This window comes from Ceratotherium simum, chromosome 9, assembly GCF_057802395.1.
Source record: "Ceratotherium simum simum isolate JZ-2026a chromosome 9, ASM5780239v1, whole genome shotgun sequence".
NCBI lineage: Eukaryota > Metazoa > Chordata > Mammalia > Perissodactyla > Rhinocerotidae > Ceratotherium > Ceratotherium simum.
In genome coordinates, this window is record NC_141908.1 from 56421613 (window position 1) to 56443481 (window position 21869).

The window sequence follows — 21869 nt, forward strand, 5'->3', positions numbered from 1 at the left end:
CTAGAAAGAAACTTATAAAGCTAGGCTGCATATTTTAATTGCTTTTTAAATGCAGTTGACCTAGGGGAAAGGAAAATTAGTCTTCTAGTTTATTATTTAACCCAGGAAGTGTGTGCCTCCTTTGGGAGCTGGGTCTTACGCTTTCACTTCAAAGTGAAATCTAAGTAGCAACTATTTGTTGTATTGTTTCCAAATACAGGCAGCTGCTAGAGAAGAAATCCTTGCTAATGGAGGGAGCCTGTCGCATCACCACGGAGGTATTCTTGTTGGGGGGTAGAATTTCTAGTATTCCTGTTAAAAATATTTGGTTTGATAAAATCCTGAGGAGAGTCATAAAATGAGTAATTTGAGAGCACTTGGAATTTCTTGAAAGTTTTTATGTCTGTCACTGGGGTAGTCTAGGTTGTGGTGCTAACCAACAGAAGCTTGATTTGACAAGCTTGCCTAGATACAGAACCAGCCTTCTGAGTTCTCAGGGAATTTCATGTTATCCACGAATAGCCCAGCTTGCCTGGTAAGGTATGTGACCATTAGAGCAAAAGTTTTCAAAGGGGGAAAAAAAGACCTACATAAATGTTTTTCAGCCGCTATTGGAATGTAGCTAGACATCAGTTGTACTATATATTGAAGAGCTATTTGTTCTGCCCATCCAAAATTAAGCAAATTAACGTAGGATATGAAAAAAATCTTTTTTCAAGATTTTAATGCTGTTTTATTATTACTTGTGAACATTGTGATACGTATTAAGTTTTATCAGAGGATTGATCACATCACCAATAAAAATTATATATATACCTATGTTACTAGCAGGCTTATAAAAGTAGTATGAGGCAATTTTTTAAAAAGTTAAATGATGGCCGTTCTGTCATTAAAATTGTAATGTTTGAGGTTATCCAACTGTATTCTATAACAGAAATTCGTTCTTAGTATATCTGTCAATATAATTTGGTGCTTACAAAAATACCTATATGTAGATTTTTATGTTTTCAGTTTTTTTTAGGGAGGAATGTGAGGATAAATGACCACCGAATTTAAGAATTCAGCTCCTGCCCCTGCCGTAGGTTCTTCATATCCCTCTTTCTGTTTGATTTTCCGTCATCTAACATGCTGTATATTTACACTTCTTAAGATTAGCTGTGAGGCTCCGTAAGGACAGGGGCTTCAGTTTTGTTTGTTGCTGTGTACCAGCACCTAGAACAGTGCCCTCTCTACATGTGTGTAGGATGAATGAAAGAATTTTGGTAGAAACTAAGAGTGGGCTATAGAGGATCAGTGTCCAGATAACATGGTAGCCAGGCCTAGAGAAGATTGCTAATGTGGATGAATGAAATAGAAAGACAATTCCCAGCATCTTTGTGTCAATTTAATCTTTTGCTCTCACTTTACTTTTTTCTTAAACCCCACAAATAAATTTCTAACTCAGCTGACTGATAAGCATTGAAGTGAATGAGTTTGTTCTTTCCCCTCCTCTTCCTGTTTATCTTTTGATGGAGATTCTAATGAGTGTTAGAATGACAAAAATGAAGAAGGGAGGAAAATGGATATTAGAAACCTGTCAAGTGGAATTAAAAGTTTCTGATTAATCTGAACGTCTAAACCTAATTTTGGAAATTTAACCACGAGTATTTCATAAAGATACTTAGATTTTTTAGTACCTTCTTTTAAAATGTTCAGAAAGCCATGTACATTATTTAAAATCTTTCTTACATATTCTGTTTCAGGATGCCACTATATTGGTGTGTAAGGAACTTGTAAAAATACATAATATCATGAAGTAATGATGTATTCTTCATTCTAAATTGATTGCATGGAGGAGGGAGGCAGAGTAATTTAGCCATAATTACTTGTTTGAGGAAAAAAAATTTCCTTTCTGTAGCGAACAATTTTGCCTTTTGGTACCTGTCAGCAGCCAACAGTGCACTCTTTCCTTTAAGATCAGGGACTGTAGGTTCCATGTTTGTGATGGTAAATTTGAGAGAGATGTGATTTCTGCAAGATGGGGAGAATAGCTGAATCTTGTATATGAGAAGGAATCAAGGCTTAATTGACATTTAGGTAATTGGATTTTAGATGAGCTGTTTCCTTGATTCTGAGAGGCTGTTCTTGGTTTACTCAAGCTTTACAGTGTCAGAAATTCTATAGCAGTTGAAAATAACCAGATGACCTGCAACATTGCAGAAAAAAGCCAAACCAACAGGTTTTTTCTTGCCAGTGACGCTTTTTTTTTTTTCGGTAAGGAAGATTGGCCTTGAGCTAACATCTGTGCCAGTCTGCCTCTATTTTTGTATGTGGGATGCCACCACAGAATGGCTCGATGAGCAGTGTGTAGGTCCGCACTCAGGATCCCAACCTGCGAACCCCGGGCTGCTGAAGCGGAGTGCGCAAACTTAACCACTACTCCACCGGGCTAGCCCTGACACTTTACTTCTTTAAGATCCATGAGGATATGAAGGTCCCTCCAGTAGTGTCTATATGTGAGATGCTAAAATTCTAATATGGCAGAACTGCTGTTGTTACTTATTCAGATATACCCCAGACACTGAGAGCTTCTTAGTTGGCTCTAACAGAACCTGCATAAATGTGAAATAATAGCTGTCATTGCAGACAAAAAAAGATACACACAAATTTAAAATAATAAAGAGTTAACTCTAGTATAAATTTATCTGAAACTTGGATTTTGTTATTTGTGAAAGCTGTGGTAATAGTCCATTGTATTAATTAATACATACAAATAGAAGTTAATAAACAAATAATCATTGGAAAGATGTAAACCTTAATTAACCTCCAAGATAATGATTATTCAATTCTTGATCCCAAAGTAAATAATGTAAATTGTTCCCTGTGATATTTTTGATACAAACTATGCTTAATGCTTTTTAATATTGTATGTTTTCCATATTATAAATATTACTGGTCCACTGGGCAAAAGATTTTCAAAGAATGGTAGTCCTTCCTCTGAAGGACATTATAGTCTACTAAAATAAAATAGTGTAGCATTTCAAAGGCCACTGATCAAAACTGGTAGGATTATGATATCATCACTACTTACCAAGGCAAAAGTCTCCCCTTTTCTTTGAAGAACACTCAAAAGGTGACTTCAGTAAACATGTAAAATGCTATAGATGTTAAAACAGTGAAGAGAAGGGGGATAGAATAGGGAAAGGAATTAAAATTTATAAAGCTGTAAATATTTACTAGGTGCTCTGCGTAACTTAATCTCCTTTAATCCTGCCCAAAATGTGTGGAGTAGATAGTATTCCTGTCGTTGCAATGAAGGTATATTAAGGTTCTGAGTGTACAGTACCTTGCCCAGAGGTATCAGCAATAATTGTTAGTGCCAGAATTTGAATTTGAACTCTAGTCCTCCTGCTTCAGTGTTCTTGTCATCTTACTTAAGAGCCTAAAATAGGGAAAATAGGCAAAAAGCTAAAAAGATTGAAATTGACAGCCTTTGAAAAGAGACACATAATTAAAAAAGGATATGAAAAGAAATACTAAGCATCACTGTTTTTCTTTTAAAACATAAAACCTCTATTTTTTAAATTTTGACATTAATTACTTACCCTGCTTTAGATGTTAAAACAGAAATGAATCAACATTTTAATTTCCTCATCATAAATATTTCATTGTTTTCTTAGTTCTTGCACATAAGTCAGTTTGACTTTCTGGTTGTTTTTATACTTCCTGATTGTAGGTTTCTGACATGTCAGCAGTATCAGGTAATAAAAAAAAAATGCAAGTCAGGTCATGTTACAGTAAAACTCCATATAATTTATGTGCATTTTCAGGTTCTAGGCTTATAGGCTTTTATTTGTTGAAGATGCCAAGTTTGATGAAATAATTTATTTTTAGAAATTATTAGCTTGAATTTGAATGTGGCAAAGCTTGATTACATATTAATTTATTGAGAGGTTCTGCCTTATTTATATAGAAATCTTTTATTTCTATCATATTTTTATATTCTTTGTGGTCAAAAATATGACTATGGAAACAAATTCTAAACTACCTGGTTTCCTCTATTGCTTAGAAAAAGAAGCTAGGTAAGCCTGAATGCAAAATATATTTCGTTATGTGCTGGTAAAATGAAGATGCTTTCCTTTTGCTAGCTTGTCCTTTTCTAAACTGCTAAACATTGGGGTGCTCCAGGGCTTAGCCCTGAGCAAGTTTGTTTCTCTTTGTTCACTCACTCCCTTACTGATTATCTTAGTCCCAGGACTTAAAACACTGTCTATGGGCTGATGACTCCCAAATACCAGAAGGCGTCACCACCACAACCAGTCTGGTACAGATCACCATTTTTTCCTGCGGGGACCACTGCCGTAGCCTCTCAACTCGTCTGTCCACTTCCACTCTTGCTCCCCTACTGTCATTTCTCTTGCTTCCAGAATAATCTTTTTTTTGGGGGGGGGGGGGCGGGGAGATTGGTCCTGCGCTAACATCTGTTGCCCATCTTCCTCTTTTTTCTTTTTTCTCCCCAAAGCCTCAGTACATAATTGAGTATCATAGTTGTAGAGTAGTAGCTCCTCTATATGGGACACCGCCTCAGCATGGCTTGATGAGAAGTGAGTAGATCCACATCCAGGATCCGAACTGGTAAACCCCGGGCTGCCGAAGCCGAACGCATGAACTTATCCCCTACACCACTGGACCAGCCCCCTGAATAATCTTTTTAAAACTCAGTGTTATCAGGGCTGGCCCAATGGTATATTGGTTAAGTTCGCGCGCTCCGCCTCGCTGGCCTGGGGTTCACAGGTTCCGATCCCGGTTGCAGACCTACACACCGCTTATCAAGCCGTGCTGTGGCAGGTGTCCCACATATACAGTCGAGGGAGATGGGCACGGATGTTAGCTCAGGGCCTATCTTCTTCAGCAAAAAGAGGAGGATTGGCAACAGATGTTAGCTCAGGGCTAATCCTCAACGCCCCCCCCCCCAAAAAAACAAGAAAAACCTCAGTGTTTTCTCCTCACATTCAGAATAAAAACCAGAAGTTCCAGCAGGACCTTCAAGGATATATGTGGTGTGTCTTTCTCTCTGTCCTCATCTCTTACTACTTTTTTCTTCTAGCACTGTTGGCCTTCTTGCTATTCCTCAGACATATCTTTCCCTTTAAAGGCCTTTGCTATTTGTTCCCTCTTTTTCTGATGTTCTTCCCTTGTTTTTCCCCCCAGATATTTGCATGGCTCCCTCTCCCCAACATTTAGATCTCTGACAAAATGTTGCCTTCTTAGAGGTGTGTTCCTTGTTCTCTTGTGTAGTTCTGTGTTCCTCATTTGAATAAGTTCACTGAGGTTACTGACTTTTTCTTGTTTGTCACTGTGTTCCCCAGTCCCTAGCACAGTGACTAGCTGTTCTATGTAGTAGATGCTCAATAAATATGTTAAGGGAGTGGATAAGGGCCGACGTGCTCACAGAATTTGGGGCAGTTTTACAAATTCTCAAACAGCTCTGAATCTTCATATTAGAATGGCATTAGTCTCATTGCTAATTTAGCTTCAAATCTAATAATCAGGCCTTGTTTGAATGTAGGGTCATGTTTAATCATGGAAAGGCTCAGTTTATTCCATAATATTTCTGGGAAAGTTTATTAGCAGAGTCACTTATTCAGTGGAAAAGTAGGGTAGAATAATAATGTGTATTTCTCTACAACTGCATAACACCAGCCATTTTTGTATTCTTCTATAGATGCACTATGTCTGTAAGATTTCATTCAGACTTTGTCTTAAAACAAATAAAAGTTTGACACCCTTATAAACAGAGGGGAAAGAACATAGGCTTTGGAATCGTATCTGTATTTGACTCATGGCTCTGTATTTAACTAGCTGTGTGACTTAGGGAAATAACTTCTCTGAGCTACAATGTTCTCATCTGCAAAACATGAATAATAGTACCTCCCTCTTAGATAATTGCAAGACTTAAATTTGATAATGTATGTAAAGCATCTAAAGTGCCTTGCATATACTAGGTGCCTAAAAAACAGTAGCTTTTTAAAAGAATAAAAGCAATAGACAGCACCAAGTGAAACTCTGGTTTGTAACTCTTGCCCTAACCATTGAAGAAGGGGTTACAGAGCTATTTGAAGAAGATCCATACATTCAAGGTATTTGATCCAACAATTGTCTTAACATATTTTCATCATAACCTGTAATTGTTCTCACTTTATAGGCAGTTTTATTATAATGTGTAGGAAGGAGAAATAAATTTCCTTCACACTGTTGGCTACAAAATTTCTTATAGAAAACAGTCTATTTTCGTAATGCTTCTCTGCTTAAAGTTAATCATCTAATTTGTAAATTTCAAATATCCTTTGCTATTCAGTATTGTTTCACACAGCAGAAACCTCTTCATATAAATTTTAAATAGAGTGGGTTTAATTGTCCTGCTAAACCTAATCAATAATGGAGTTTTTGAGAGATCACTTCTTTTTATGTGTAGAAAAGATTTTCCTTAATTTGCATCCTGAACTTATAACTCAAGTTGACCTCATAGTAGCATCTTTATTTACTGACCTTCAGGCAGTGTCGTGACACTCTCAGTACCATTTTTGAGTTCAAGAGTAGAAGGGCTGGGGGTTGGGAGAATATTGATGCAATTGCTCTTAGAGTTTGGCCTGTAATTGTGATTAATAATGGTTGCTTTCACTATCTGGAAACAGACAAGCTAGTTTGTCTGCCTACAATCATGCTGTGATAAATGGAGCTGTTTTAACTCTGGTTTTGTGTATCAAAGAAAACAGATGTAGTCTGGAACTGGAGGCTATAGGAAATAGAAAGCCTGCTTAACTTAATCTTCATAGTGCTTGTTTTTGTAACTGACGAGCTGGTCAGTTTAAACAGCAGAGTTTATATCAGCCACATATTTAATTTCAATTTATGACTTAAGTTTTCAAGTTGTTCGTTTGCTAAAATTATAACTAAGTCCTTGTCAGGAAGTAAAAAACCTGATTAAATATAACCAGTCTTACTTTAAATACTGGTGTCTTTATTGAACCAAGATTATTTCCTATTGTTCTGAGAATAATTATGGAGCAGCTGCTCCTAGCTTCTTTTTTGTGGTCTTAACAGAATCCAATAGTATCAGAAACTTTAAAAGTAAAAAGAGACTACTCAAAAGAATGAAGAAAAGATCAGCTTTGAGGCTGTTTGTTAAAAACCCGTAGTGTGAAATAAAAGACATACAGATTGGAAAGGAAGAAATAAAATTGTTACTATTCATAGATGACCTTATTGTCTTTTTAGAAGAATTCCAAAGAATCTACAAAAACAAGATCATCAAGATTGCAGAATACAAGAGCACATACAAAACTAAATTGCATTTCTATACATTAACAACAAATATATAGTAACTGAAATTTAAAACAGTACCATTTACAGTTGCTCCAAAGAAAATGAAATAGGCATAAATCTAACCAAATACACGTACTTAGGCATAAATCTAACAGAATATATAAAGGATCTGTATTCTGAAAATTACAGAATGCTGATGAAAAAACTCAAAGAGGACCTAATAAATGGAGAGACTGTATTCATGAATTGGTAGAAAACTGAACATAGTAAAGATGTCAAGCCTCCTCAGATTGATCTATCTGTTTAATGCATTTCCTTTCAAAATTTCAGCAAGATTTTTAGTGGATATAGAAAAGATTATTCAAAATGTATATGGTAAGGCAAAGGAACTAGATAGCTGAAACAGTTTTGAAAAAAGAAGAATAAAGTTGTAGGAATCAATCTACCTGATTTTAAGACTTGATATAATATCAGTACAGCTACAGTAATCAAGACTATGTGATATTGGAGGAGAGAGACGTTTATCAGCGGAACAGAATAGAGAACACAGAAATAAACTCACACAAATATGTCCAACTGATTTTGACAAAGGTTGTAAAAGCAATCCAGTGGAGGAAGCGTATAGCTTTTTCAACAAATGGTGCTGGGGCAGTTGGACATCCCTAGGCACACACACAAAAAAATGAACCTTGACCTAAACCTCACACCTTATGCCAAAATTAACTCAAAATAGATAATGGACTTAAATGTAAAACATAAAATAATAAAACTTTTAGGAAAAAAACGAGAAAATCTTCAGACTCTAGGGCTAGGCAAAGAGTTCTTAGACTGGTCACCAAAAGTATAATCCATTAAAGGAAAAACTGATAAATTAGATCTTATCAAAATTAAAAACGTTTGCTCTGTGAAGGACTCTGTTAAGAAGATGAAAAGATAGGCTACAGAGTGGGAGAAAATATGTGCAAACCACATATCCAAAAAAAGACCTATATCTATAAGATATAAAGAACTCTCAAAACTCAGTAGTAAAATGCAAACAATCCGATTAGAAAATGGGCAAAAGACATGAAGAATCATTTCACTGAAGAGGATATACAGATGGCAAATAATCACATGAAAAGATGTTCAGCATCATTAGCCATTAGGGAAATGCAAATTAAAACCACAAGAGAAATCACTACACACCTATCAGAAAGTTAAAATTAAAAAATAGTGACAAAATCAAATGCTGGTGAGGATGTGGAGAAACTAGATCAATTATATATTGCTGGTGGTAATGTAAAGTGGTACAGCCATTCTGTAAACAGTTTGGCAGTTTCTTATAAAAGCAAGCATGCAACTACCATTCAACCCAACAATTACACTCTTGGGCATTTATACCAGAGAATTGAAAACCTATGTTCACACAAAAACCTGTACATGAATATTCAAAGCAGCTTTACTCATAATAGCCCAAAACTGGAAACAACTCAGATGTCCTTCAGCTAGCAAATGGCTGAACAAACTGTGGTACATCCATACCATGGAGTACTACTCAGCAATGAGAAGAAACGAACTATTAATGCATGCCGCAACTTGGATGAATCTCCAGGGAATTATGCTGAGTGAAAAAAAACCAATCCCCAAAGATTACATACTGTGTGATTCTATTTCTATAACATTTTTGAAATGACAATTGTAGATATAGAGAACAGATTAGTGGTTTCCAGGAGTCGAGTGTGGGGAGGGGGTGACTATAAACAGGCAACAGTGGGATCCTTGTGATGATGGTACTATTCTATGTCTTGACTATATCAGTGTCAATATCCTGGTTGTGATTTTGGTCTTTTGATAGCTACCAGATGAGTATAGCCTCTCCAATATTGAATCTTTATCAGATTACCATAAGATAGCAGAAAGTTTGTTTTGCCCTTTAAATTAATTTTTTTCCTTTTCTTCTTTGTGACTGGCTTTTTCTCACAAAATTTATAACTTGATTATAAGGTTTTTCCACTGAAGCAATGTTGTAAGTAGTTAGATTCCAAGACCAGACTGTAAAAGCCAATTTAACCCATAATTTAGCTGAACATTTAACTATTTCAGCTATATCATAGGATGAACAGACTTGAGAGCTGATAGAAAATCTGTTGTAAGAATGTATTGATCCCTGTGCCTTCCCGTTCATGCAATTACAGATGCCCAGTCCAAGACAAAAGATCAGCTACAACATTGTGTTTGCCATCTCTTACCATGTGTTATATATACCTGTAGTAGCTTCCAAACATTGTGTTTGCCATCTCTTACCATGTGTTATATATACCTCTAGTAGCTTCCAGCCTTGGGTGTATCACTGGTTTGGATAATACAGTCATCCCTCTGTGTCTGCAGGGGATTGGTTCCAGGACCCCCCTCAGATACCAGAATCCACAGATGCTCAAGTGTCTTAGTCTGCCCTCCATAGTATTCATGGATGCAGAACCCATGGATACAGAGGGCCGACTGTACTACTTCTCTGGACCTCTAAAGAGAACTTCTTCTTCCCAGCAGTTTTATGTCCAAGACTTTTCTAAGTACTAGACATTTGCTACTCTGAGAATGCCTGTACTACATTATCATATTATATTGTTACAGAATAACTTTTTATAGTTAGTTTTATGTGATTAGCAAACAGTTACACCTAATAGATATTTTCAAGTATAACATCTGTTAAAAGTGACTTTAGGTAAAATTTATTTTTAACATTGTTTTGTGTTGTTTAACGTAGAAGTCACGAGGCTACATGTGGCTAGTTAAGTTAAAATTAACTAAAATTAAAAATTCATTTCCTCATTTACAGTAGTCCTGCCTTTCAAGTTCTTAATATCCACATGTGGCTAGGGACTGCTATGTTAAACAGTGCAGATACAGAACATTTCTGTCATCACAGAAAGTTCTACTGGACAGTGCTGTGAAGCTTTATTTCATGTATATTTTCACACATTGGCTGGAAAAATCGCCAAAAAAATATGACTTAAAAGTTTTTTCAATAGACTTTAGATTCAAGTCTTCAGGAGTTAACTTTTAAAATAAAGTAGAACTTGTCATTAATGATTGATTTTCTCAGAGTGTAACTTCTGTCTACTGTGCCACTTTTTCCAGACTTTCAATTTGGTCAGTAGCCTCAAATTTAGAACAAGGTCACCTTGTAATGGCAATAAGCCATTTATTGCTAATCCAGTTGGTTATAACAGTGAAAGTATGTTGCCTTTATGGAAATTAGTTGGGCTCCTAGGAGATAGACCCTTGGAAGCATATAGTCTAGGATTTCTTGGTCTTGGCACTGTTGATATTTTTGGGTAGATAATTCTTTGTTGTGGGGGCTGTCTTGTGTATTGTAGTATGTTTAGCAGCATCCCTGGCCTCTACCCGCCAGATGCTGGTAACATTGCCCCAGTTATGATAACTAAAAATGCCTCTAGACATTGCTAAATGTCCCCCAGATGACAAAATTGCCTCTGTTGAGAACCACTGATATAGTCCAAAAAGTCCTAGAGATTTGAAGAAAATAGGAGTTGTAGGTTCCGTGACATACCTTCTCCTGTCTTAGCTATTATGGAATTGCTCTGAGGATATTCAAGAAATAATGTCAGAATATAGGGAATGCAAGGCAGACATAACCAAAGGAAATTAAGGAAACAGAGATATTCGAATTCCTACCCCTTAACAAAAATGGCTTATAAATAACTATTGTTCAATATTTATTTTTTATTTCAGCTAACATTTATTGAATTCTTACTGTGTGGCATGCGCTACATTATGCAACAGGATTACAAAAATGAATAAAACATGGCCCTAGTCTTCAAGGAGCATATGATGTTTTCTTTCCTTTTCTGCCCTTATCTATCTCATGTTATTTGACCTGTTCACTGGCTTTTGACTCTGCTATATAGGCATTAATTGCCACTTGGGTTTAAATTTCAAGTGTGTCAAGCCATCTTTTGAGGATGTATAGCAGAATTAGCACTTGATTGTGTTCTGAAGACAGATTTAATCCAACTCTTGTGATCTGTTATCTCCCTAGTAATTCAAACTTTTTTTCTGTTTCATGATTTCTGAAGACCTGTTCAAGCATCTATAAGATCTTAGAGCTGTTGTATAAACTGCACAGATGAAACCTTAGCATGAAGAAAACTGACATTTTAAATATTTAATGAGAGAAAAATCTTATAATATCAGATTTTAATTGCTTTGTTCAAGTCCATGGAATCCATGAATTTGTTGTCTTGATATTGGAAGTTTCATTAGTAGAAAATAAGTCAGATGACTTAATAAAGAAATCAAACATGACTTTATGTGTTCACTAAGCATTAAATTAGACTCTTGGAAAGTCATAGTCCCATCTCATATACCTTTAAAGTCTGGATGTTTGCATCCCTCAGTTAGAGATCTATTGGCTAACATTCAGCGTGTACCTCCACCAAAACCAAACACACCACACACAATAGTGTGCTTTATACCATGAACAAATGGACGGCTAAATCCTCTTTTCTGGTTGAAATACCGCCCTCTGAAAGAAACATCATCACAGTCAGATCACCAGGTACCTCAAAGAGTGGAAATTATCTGTTGTGCTTCTCTGTCCTCATCAGTATCTAACAAGTTCCATGGGGCCAGAACCTCATCTGACCAGAGGTTGCCTCTCCCTCCAGCACTAGTTCCTTACATAATCCACCAGTAGTTTAGTTGGATTAATTAAATCTTGAAATACAAAGTCAGTGCTCAGATCACTCATACAAGCAACTAAGTCTAGATTTTCTTTTTTAAATCTGACCTACAGAATAGTGCTACAAAGGTATCCAGGATGCTCAAACCAGAAATTTCAAAATATAGTTGTTATGATAATGGGTAGGTGTTTCTGGCTTTGGCTAAATTCTGCTTCTGAGCTTTTAGCATTAGTAATCTTCTTAATGTACAGTCCATTTCATAATTTGTTTTTTAAATAAGTATATAATAAATCTTTTAAATCTTATAATCAATTTCATAATTCAACAAGTTTTTAATTTATCTAGCTAAAAAGAACTCTGACTAGTAGACCCTAGATTTATCCCTTTTAAGATGGGCCTATTTGGTAGTTTCTGCTAAGTCTTCAGTTCCTTAGACCACAAGGAGTAGTTCCAGATAAGTTTCAGTGGCCAGGCTGGCCACTGTGTCCACGTTTTCGACACAGAACACTCGCACTTCCCCTCCCCCTTGCTTGCATGTCTGTTCATTCTTCTATGCTGTTGATCATACCACAAAATGCATTCTGTCTTGGAGCTGTTAGCATCAAAGGGAACTGTTGAGGCTGTGATTTCACAGACTACCCCAAAAGCTTCTGTTTTCTCTGTTCCAAAAGTAAATTTTTAAAAATGTGCTATATATTGTGGAAGAGCACAAAATACTTGTTTTATCCAGTCTTTATATCCATTATTAGAAATTAAATTGTGAACTCCACTTTTAAGGAGAAAAAGAATTTCCGCCATTAGTTTTCTATAATGTTTAGGATTTGACTAGCCTATGTCTTTAGTATCTTTAAAAATACACCTAAGCCTCTAAAATACCTGGCTTAAGTACTTTGGGCATTGTATACTTAGAATAATTGTGAAGAGTGGAATACAGGGTCCTTATCTTGTTTTTGAAGATGGTGGACTTGCCTTTTTGTAGCTCTGGTGTTGACTCTCAGGCTAGGTTTATACTTCTAGAGAATCAGAAGTCAAATGAATGTAGTTGAATCAGTAGGCATGAATATCCCACATCAGGTAATCCAGGTCTGGAAAGAGCAGTAAGCGTCATGTGGTATGAATGTACACATGCCTTTTCATGGATAACTGTACATACAAGGAATGTTGAAATAGTCTTAGGCCACCTGTTATTTGCTGTTTTTGAATAAAAATGCAATCCATTCTCCCCTTCTTCAATATGGCATGCTACATAAAGGACAGAGTATCATTTCTTCATTTCTGAAATTGAGCTCCACAAATGTTTTAGCAGCTACTATATAGTGGTGCACCCATGTGTTTTACATGTGTCCAGATCAGTATAGTTAGCTAATTTCTAAAAGCATAGCAGTGCAAATAAAGATTGTACAAATGGCATTATTATCATCATTGTTGTTGAGCTCTAGAATAAAAGTCTTCTGCTTTGAAGAGTGATCCCTCTTTGGGATTAGGGCCTTTGGTGTTTCATTGTTGTTTTTTTAATTTATTGGTTCATCTGAGACAGCCAGAGAAGGTTCTCTAGAATTTTATGAAGACTATTTCCAATACTTGTCATATTATAAAGGCTCATTGAGCCTTTTTACTTAAACTGTGTTTTCTGTTTGTACACTTATCCCACAATGTAGTTGACTTAAATTAAGAAAACCAAAAAGCTTCCTAATCTTTTTAATTGCATAAGCCATGATTTCTGACCTCAGTTCAAATTCTTTTATCACTGACAGAAGAAGCTCACAGACTTCTGCCATCAAAGGGTTAAATTCTTTCATCAAATATGTTTATGAGGGGCCATAGCTCTGCTGCCTGTACTGCTTTTTTTTTTTTACTTTCTAGTTCACTAATCAAATGTATCTTAGATTGATTATTGTAAAAGTATAAACCATAGAAAATTTGACAAGATAGATGTGTAAATTATCCCTCTGACAGAACTAATGATGCACTCCAAGCACCTTCTGTTTTCCAGCGCTTGGTGAGTGACTTCATTAAATATGCAGTGGCTGTGGGTGGCTTCTCAGACGATGGTTCAGTTCCTTGTGGAATTGCATTATTACTAGAGGTGTAAAACCAGGCAGACAAGCTAGCTGTTGGGCATCCTGCTGAGGTTCTAATGTGCTCCATCTTGTTGGAGCAGTTGTTTGCAGTCTTTTCAAGACAATTACATCCATAACCACAGGACACATTCAGTGAAACTGTATTACAGATAACAGTGGAGACTGGCATTGACTGCACTTCACCCTTCCCTCTTGAGCTGCCTCAGTGTGGGTAGCTTGTATTAATGCCACTTCTGCCACTCAGAGAGTAGTTGCATTTTTTTTTAATCCCTTGGAGCAAATCTGGAAATAACTGATTTGTAACTTTTTTAAATGCTTAAAATCATGGGATATTTGAGGGTGAAAAGACTTTATAGCTTCTAATCCCTTTGCAGATGAGAAAACTGAGGCTGAAGCATTGTGGTGAGTTGTCCCTTAGGGAGATAGGAGGACCTGGTAGAACATCTTTTAGGTGGTAGAGATGGCATAAATAGGAATTTGTACTGTTTGGTTTCTGGTTTTAGAGCTCTTTTAAACAAAATTTTTCTTTTTGAATTTAAGATTTTTTTCCCTGCTGTGCCTTATTTTTCCCTATCTTAACACCAGCAATGTTTTTTTATTTCTAGAAGCCAAGCAGAAATATTTTGCTTTCTGAGGATATCATGCTATTTATTATTTTAAAGACAATTTGATGGTTTCCTGGAGAACTGGACACAAAAGATGCTTTGAGTTGAGCTTGAAATGGTATTTAAGGTCTCCAAAAGGCAGATGCTATGGTGTTATCACGGCAGCCTGATAAATGGGAGCGCCTTTTAGAATGACACGCTGAATACTTTAGAGAAAGAAGGTGTCGCATTTCGGTTGGCCAATTAAATCACTGTTGATGACTTTGGATCATTAATGAACATTTGTGGAAAATGACCATTTGAATTCAGTTATTACAATAATACATTTGAAAAGTACTAACCACAAATAATCCTACCCATAAATTAAAAGATTTATCCGTTTCGCCACAAGTAAGTCAGCAGATTGCTTTGCTTTTTAATGCAAAAGCAAGTTATCATTTCATGATTCTTTTATAGATTAAGTACATATCCTTTTTTACAAAAGTTCTACTTAGAAAAGGTTATGTTTTTCATTGAGTGCCTTTAAAATATAATTTATGCTGCTAACCATTATATTGCTTCACTATTCTTAGAAAAAATTAGCAAGACCTAGAAACAAAGAAGGAGAACATTATACAGTGCATAAAAGCAGAAGACTAAGTTTAAGATAGATTAGGTATTTGATTTATTTAATGCCTTAAAAAAAATCTCTAATTCTGGAAAAACAATGAGAAGAAGGTAACCATTATTTGGGAACATGCAAATTTATTTAAAAGTAATATGAAAAGAAAATGTGAATGGAAAGCTTCATAACCAGATTTTTTTCTTAAGCCCAAGGTTCAGATTTTCTTACATTTTTTTAAACTTTTGTTCTCCTTAAAATATTTTACGGCTAAATATCCTGTCATTTTTGCTATAGTATACCCAACAAGTTCATCTGGATATGATGTTTTTCTTTAGTTAACTTCATTTTCTTTGAAACTTCGGTGTGTTTTGGTAGTTAAGACAGGAGGTGGGTTCTTTTCAAATGCATGTTTTTCTCATTTTGTTATTTGTAAAATGGGCTAATCTTAGTCCAAGCTTCCTTCATCTCCATTTCATAGTTTACAGAAAAAGGAGACACTGTGGAGCACAGGCTTCCCCTGGGAATACATTGAGCTTAATGAGCTTGATAGTCTGGTGGGCTCAATAAATCAAATAAAGCAAAACAGTTCTCGTTTTTGAATAAAAGCATTTATCACACAGTGTTTGTTCATTCGTGGTCACAAGATTGATTGGTTCCCAGCATCATAGTGTATATTGAAGCGTTTTTTATTTTATTTTTCCAGTGGGCAAGTTACGGAAGCAATGGCTAAAGGAAAGTATCTCTGATGTCGGCTTTGGGATGCTGAAGTCTGTCAAGGAATATGTGGACCCCAACAACATCTTTGGAAATAGAAACCTTTTATAGATCCCTTACTATTGTTACGAGAAATGTCACTTTTTTTTTAAAGTCTTCAACTACGGTTATACCAGTAATCAAATATATCATGGACTACATTTCAGCTACATTTGTTTGTTGATTTAAAATAAGTTTATATCATTCTGTAGTTTGTCTTGTTTCTACATCTTTAAATTGACAGATGGTATTCCTAAATCTCTCTCATTGTAGGTGCATCAGTTTACAGCCAACTGGTTGTCATTTCAAATTTTAGTCAGGCAGCACAAGGCTGCCAGTTATATCAGAGGAAGATGCTGCCAGCGGTTTTGTTTTGATGCTTCCTCTTGGGAACAAAGGCAAATTTGTTGTCATCTATTGCTTATCTAGCCTCTTTTTAAAGGAAGATTTCTGAGAAGCAGATATCCAGGGAAGGATTCCACTGAGGAGTGATACACATGTATGTTTTTTTAAGAGTACATTCTAGTGTGAGTAGGCCGTTAAGGGAGGATACTCATGAAAGAATATAGGCAACCTGTTATTTAGGATGCTTTCAGTTCTGTAAGGTGCTTGGCCTACGTTTTCCTTTGAAATTAGTATACAATTACAAAACCTTAAATCATCAGTATACAAATTATTCTATTAGAGGACGTGTTTTTGTGCTCCACCTTTCTGTTGCGACTGAGGTGTGAGCTGTATTTGTGTCACTGAGATAACCTATTGTTGTATCCGTGTTCATTCATAATATGTTTTTATAAGAAAAGCTGACTTATCACTCATTGTATGTGAAGAACAGGTTTACCGTGAAATGAATGCCTTTTTTCAACTTAGAGTCCTAATGTTTCTGATTTCACATTCTTATTGCTGAGATACAGAAGCTGCAACAGGAGCAGAAGAAGGAAGACTCCTTACACTTAAATGTCTCCGATTCAGAGTCGTTTGGCTAAGGAAACACAGTCATCATTCAGCTATTGAATTTGAAAGCCTCAACAGTTTCAATGACAAAAATCTTTTTTTTTTGTTAACCCAAACAAAATGATAAATTTTCGTATAAAAGTAAAGTTTCAATTTAGTTTTTAATAATGGTTTAATGCCTTTTTTGAATTACTGGTTTAACATAAATTTAAAAAAAATGTATTAATACACATACCATAATCAGAAGTTTGAGATATCATATTTCTTAAATGATAGGAGGATCATTAATCACATTTAGCAAACATTTATTCATTCAAACCTGGATATTAAAATAAGTGAAATGATTACTTTAAATCACTGTCTGTCAAGGTTCATGATTCACATTTTGAGATGGATTCTTTTCTTAATGCAATACCTAACTTTTGATAATTTGTTAAAATTTAATATTTGATCAGATAATTTAAGTCAGAGTGCAGACGATCCTTTAAAAGGACACACTGTCTGTCTATGTAGCAACAGCTCCAAGGTATTTTTGGGCAGTTTGATACCTTTTATATCTGAAGTAGCCTTAACCAGAAAATTTAAAATTGACAAAATGGTATTTTTAAGACTTCAAAATGGTAAATAATTTTTAACTAGTAAAATTGGCCTCAAACTGATAAACTTAAATCTGTAAGCAAATCAAAATTAAATATTAGTATAACAACAAAAACTAAGTATTTATTTATTAGAAGCTGCCTCTCTTCATTGGTGATTTATTTTTAATTATAAAATTTCCAGCAGATCTTTGCTTAAAGCCCTTGATACTTGAAATAATTGGATATACTTAATAAGGAAATCACACTTGCCTGTAGAATTATAAAAATATCAGCTTTATAAAATGCATCTATACATGAAGGTAATTTCTCTAATTGGTGATCAAAATGTAAAACTTCATATGGTACTAATATCTTACTGGAGTGTATACATGTTTCTGAGTAAATTTTTTTTTTTTAATAAAACTTACAGATTCATAAGTAGATCCATTCCTTTGCCTGTGATTGTTATACATTCTTTCCCAGGGAGTTCAGATTTCAGCAGTCTCGGAAATCTGTATTTGATATTAGGAAACTATAAATGTAACACCTGAAATTGTTGTATTCACTCTTCTACATGAACCTTATGGAAATCAGTGATTTATGTCGTTTTTCTTCTCCCAAGTATGCAGGACTCCCCAACCTTGGTTTTATAGTAATGACTACATTTTGTAGTTGGAATCATTTCTACAGGCATCATTTTGACATATGACCACTTATTAATGCCGTTTCATTCTGCTTTAGTAAATCAGAAGACGCTTCCCCACCTTCACACACCCACTTCAGAGAGGTGCCTTGGCACATCCTTAGTGTCTGTGGAGAGCTGAGCTCTTGAGTACGCACGGAAGCACTTAAACCTGGCCTCATATTTCTGAAATAACCGAAAATGGTTTCATAAAAGTTAAAGCCCGGAGAACATTGTTTATGTGAAGCTTCTGAACTCATTTTGAATAAGTTTATTTAAAATTTTAAAAGGTCGTAGCTTATTTGGTTTTCAATACTGCAGAACACTGACTTGTCTGTCTTTAATTAGTCGTACTTCTGTTTTATTTGATGATGTCACATTTGGGCTGGGGTTTTAGTGGGAATGGGAACTTGCTGCTTGTGAGGAACAGCATTGAATACTAAAGACTCCATATGAACAGGCTTTATTGACCCTTAGAGAAACTCTTGCCTTAATGTTGGTGCCATTTACTTGCATAAGTGAATTTAGTCTTATGCTAAGTAACTTGAGCTTTTTTAGTTTAGTAAGAATTGTAGAGGCCACGCGTTTATTGTGCCCAGCATTTTACCACGAAGAAAAAGGATTAAATTCTTTTCTCTTCTGAAGAATTGGGAATTTTCTTCCTAAATGCTTACATATGATATTACTGTTACTTAGAAGTTATTTGAGAAGCTGGAAGTCTTCTAGTGTGCATAGCTGTGTTGATGTATTTTAGAAAACAAAAGCGCAATAAAGGATGAGCTTCCATCAGTGGTATACTATACCAGATACGGATGGTTGCAAGGAAACCTCTTTTTCAGAATATTCTCTTAGTAACTGCTAAGACCTAGCTTACGTTTTTGAAAATACCTTTCTGCATGTTAGCTCCAGAGATTTTCCTTTGTCATGTTCTTTTATAGCTACAGTTTCTTAACCGTAGCTAGTCAGAGAAGCCCTGTAGTCCAAAGCTGAAGTGTATAACCTTGGCTGTTCAAATGGGGCTGGGTTTGGTTGAGCATCTGTTCTATATAAATGTAGAACACAAACATATTTATTATGGATTGATACGCAAAGCTCATGGGCTGGTGCTTGAGGCAACCCAAATGGAATGCTGTGGAAAGCATACCTCCATTTTAAGAAACGCCAAGACAGGAGTGAAGGACCGCTGTAAAGCTTTTTGTTTACCACTTAACCTTTAGCAACTTTGATTTTAATTAGGGCTTAGTTTATGGTGGGAGAAAGGTGGAAAATAACAAGTGCCAGTTTAGGATTGAAAAATCCAGAATCGCCTTTGGCTTTATGAGTCATGCCGAAAGTTGGCTTTGCTCAGAGCTTCATGTTCCCAAATGAGCCACATGTCAATATATTTATTTAATTTTTACTAATTTCACTTTCCTGAAAAGGAAGCAACATATACATTGATGCTGAAATCCAGAAAGGATAAAAGATTTTTTTAAACTATTGAAATAATGGTGTCTGATGTGAAGGATGTAAGTTACTCAGCTTTCCCTTCCCTAAGCAAACAGTGTTTGTCTTTAGTGTGAAATTTAACTGTAAAAACTACTTGTAATGTCAACAGATGGTAGAAACTTGTATTATTAGTAAAATGGACCTGGGTCTAAGAAATTTTTTTTTCTTCAAAGGAAGTGTGCAGCTGTTTGTTCTTCTGTTTGCATGTTGGTTTTTCTTTCAACTTTAGTTTTCCATCTTCATATTTCCACTGACTTGAAAACAAAATTAGTTTGTATAATTTTATTAATGAAGCATAGTCAAGTGTAATCTAAATATAACTAGATCCCTTTGGACTTGTAGCTGAGTATATTGTTAGCTAGGTTTTATCACTCTCTAATTATTTTTAAATCAATGTTATATCCCTAGGATGTGTTTAGTCTCCTGTGAACCTGAAGCATTCCCATCTGAACCTTCAAGAGCCTCAAAGAATGAGCACTCTTGTGCTCTTCTAACCACAATTCCTTAATAAACGTGAGTAAGGACCACTGAAAAATAGAACACTCAAGCCAAAGAACCATCACAGAATTGAGTAACTTTACTTCTGTGATTTGGTTCCCAAAGGAGATTATTTTATACTTTTTTTTTCCCACAAGGAAGAAAAATAAGACATTAAGTATCATTAAGAAGAGAGAGTCTGAACTTCCAAATCTGAGAGAGAGAAAGAGAAGGAAAAAAATATTTTAGTGTGAATTTCTAAGCAGCATACATAGATGTTTTTAAGACATCTTATTGTTGGCAGTGTTTTTCATGAACAACATGAGCACCCTCTGAAACATGTTGTTGAACACTTAATCTTGTTCACATATCCAAAAGGACATGAAATGCTTGTACTGGTATACAGTTTCTATAAATAATTTTTTTTTGAGGTACTTAATATCCCCAAAAGCTCACAGTGCCTTGTTGGGACTTTTTTTCCATGAAATAGCCATTATTTAAAATGAGTGGAAGAGGATAAGTCTTTGAAGACAAATTATCTAGCAGTTCAAGGCTATTCCTCTTCAAGAATATGTCAGGAATTAAGTAGTTGTATGTAAAAACACTGAAAATCCTTTCCACAGTGTTGGTTTGGATCACCTAGTCTAGCACATTTATCTAATTGTTTGGTGGACCTGTACTCTCACATACTTCTATTCAGTCGATGGGATTTGTGTGTACTTTCATTCCTACATTTTCATTTCTCCTGTCCCGACTTAGTAGCCCTAAGATGTGGCTTGGTGGATGTGGCGTCCTCACTCAGTCCCTGAGACACCACTACATGCTTTTGGATGTTTGCTCACACAGCTCCATGAGGAGCAGAGCCTGGGGGGTGGGGTGGGAGGTTCTCTTCCTTATGTTGTGTTAGTCTTTTTGTGTGTGACGGTGCCTTCAGAATAATGAATATTTCTGTTCCTGGACAATGATAAATCTTATGAGAAATTATGTGTAGATTATATTTCTTAATTTTCATCCTTTTTTGCTAAGCCTGTGAAATACTTTGGCTCTGATACAACTTGACTTGAATAATATCTTATCCTGAGTCTTCCTCCAAGGCAGTACATATTCCTGCCAGTACTGTAGTAATCTTTTGGGAACTACATGTGGGTAAGCACTTGTATGTAAGCCATTATACTGCTGTACTTATGCATATAAACAGTTCTTATCTTTACGTTTATAGTCTAAAAGTGGATATCTAATGGGAAGGAAAATTCCTGAGAGATTCCAGCACAGCTTTGTCAATTCCAACTGAGCCATACTGTTTTCCACAAGGGCTTCATGCATAGTCTGTATCCTGTGCTTTCAGTGTATGTTGGGATTCTCCTTGTTTGCTTTTGCTAGACTGTACTGTTCTATAAGCAATTGCCCATGTATGATTTTTAAGATGTGCTGGGAAAAAATAAAACAATACCAAAACCACTCATTGTTACGGAAATTTTTGCTTATTTCATGTTGATTCCATTTAACCTTTGTTGACATAATGCTGTACTCAGAGAATGAATAGGATACAGTCTGTACCCATGAGTAGCCTCTCTAGTAGTGAGGGACATGTACTCAGCTACTGATTTTGTCCTTGCCTGTGGCTCGCACACTGGAGGGAAGGTTGTAGCTGTCTGGGCTCTGACATGACTGAGGATCAGAC

At 35.7% G+C, this 21869-nt stretch overlaps 1 protein-coding gene across 5 annotated transcripts in view; it reads left to right on the forward strand.

Annotated features, from left to right (window-relative positions):
* AGPS (alkylglycerone phosphate synthase) overlaps positions 1-17984 on the forward strand; it is a 404117-nt gene extending 386133 nt beyond the window's left edge. For 4 of the 5 annotated variants that reach the window (XM_087435433.1, XM_004426664.3, XM_087435430.1 and 1 more), the window contains 2 exons: positions 200-257; positions 15960-17984. In XM_087435433.1, coding sequence (XP_087291559.1) covers positions 200-257; positions 15960-16081 — 180 coding nt within the window. In that variant the 3' untranslated portion in view covers positions 16082-17984. The remainder of the gene's footprint in view (positions 1-199; positions 258-15959) is intronic. The other variant, XM_087435431.1, reaches the window with a different exon arrangement.
* Positions 17985-21869: the final 3885 nt, after the last annotated feature.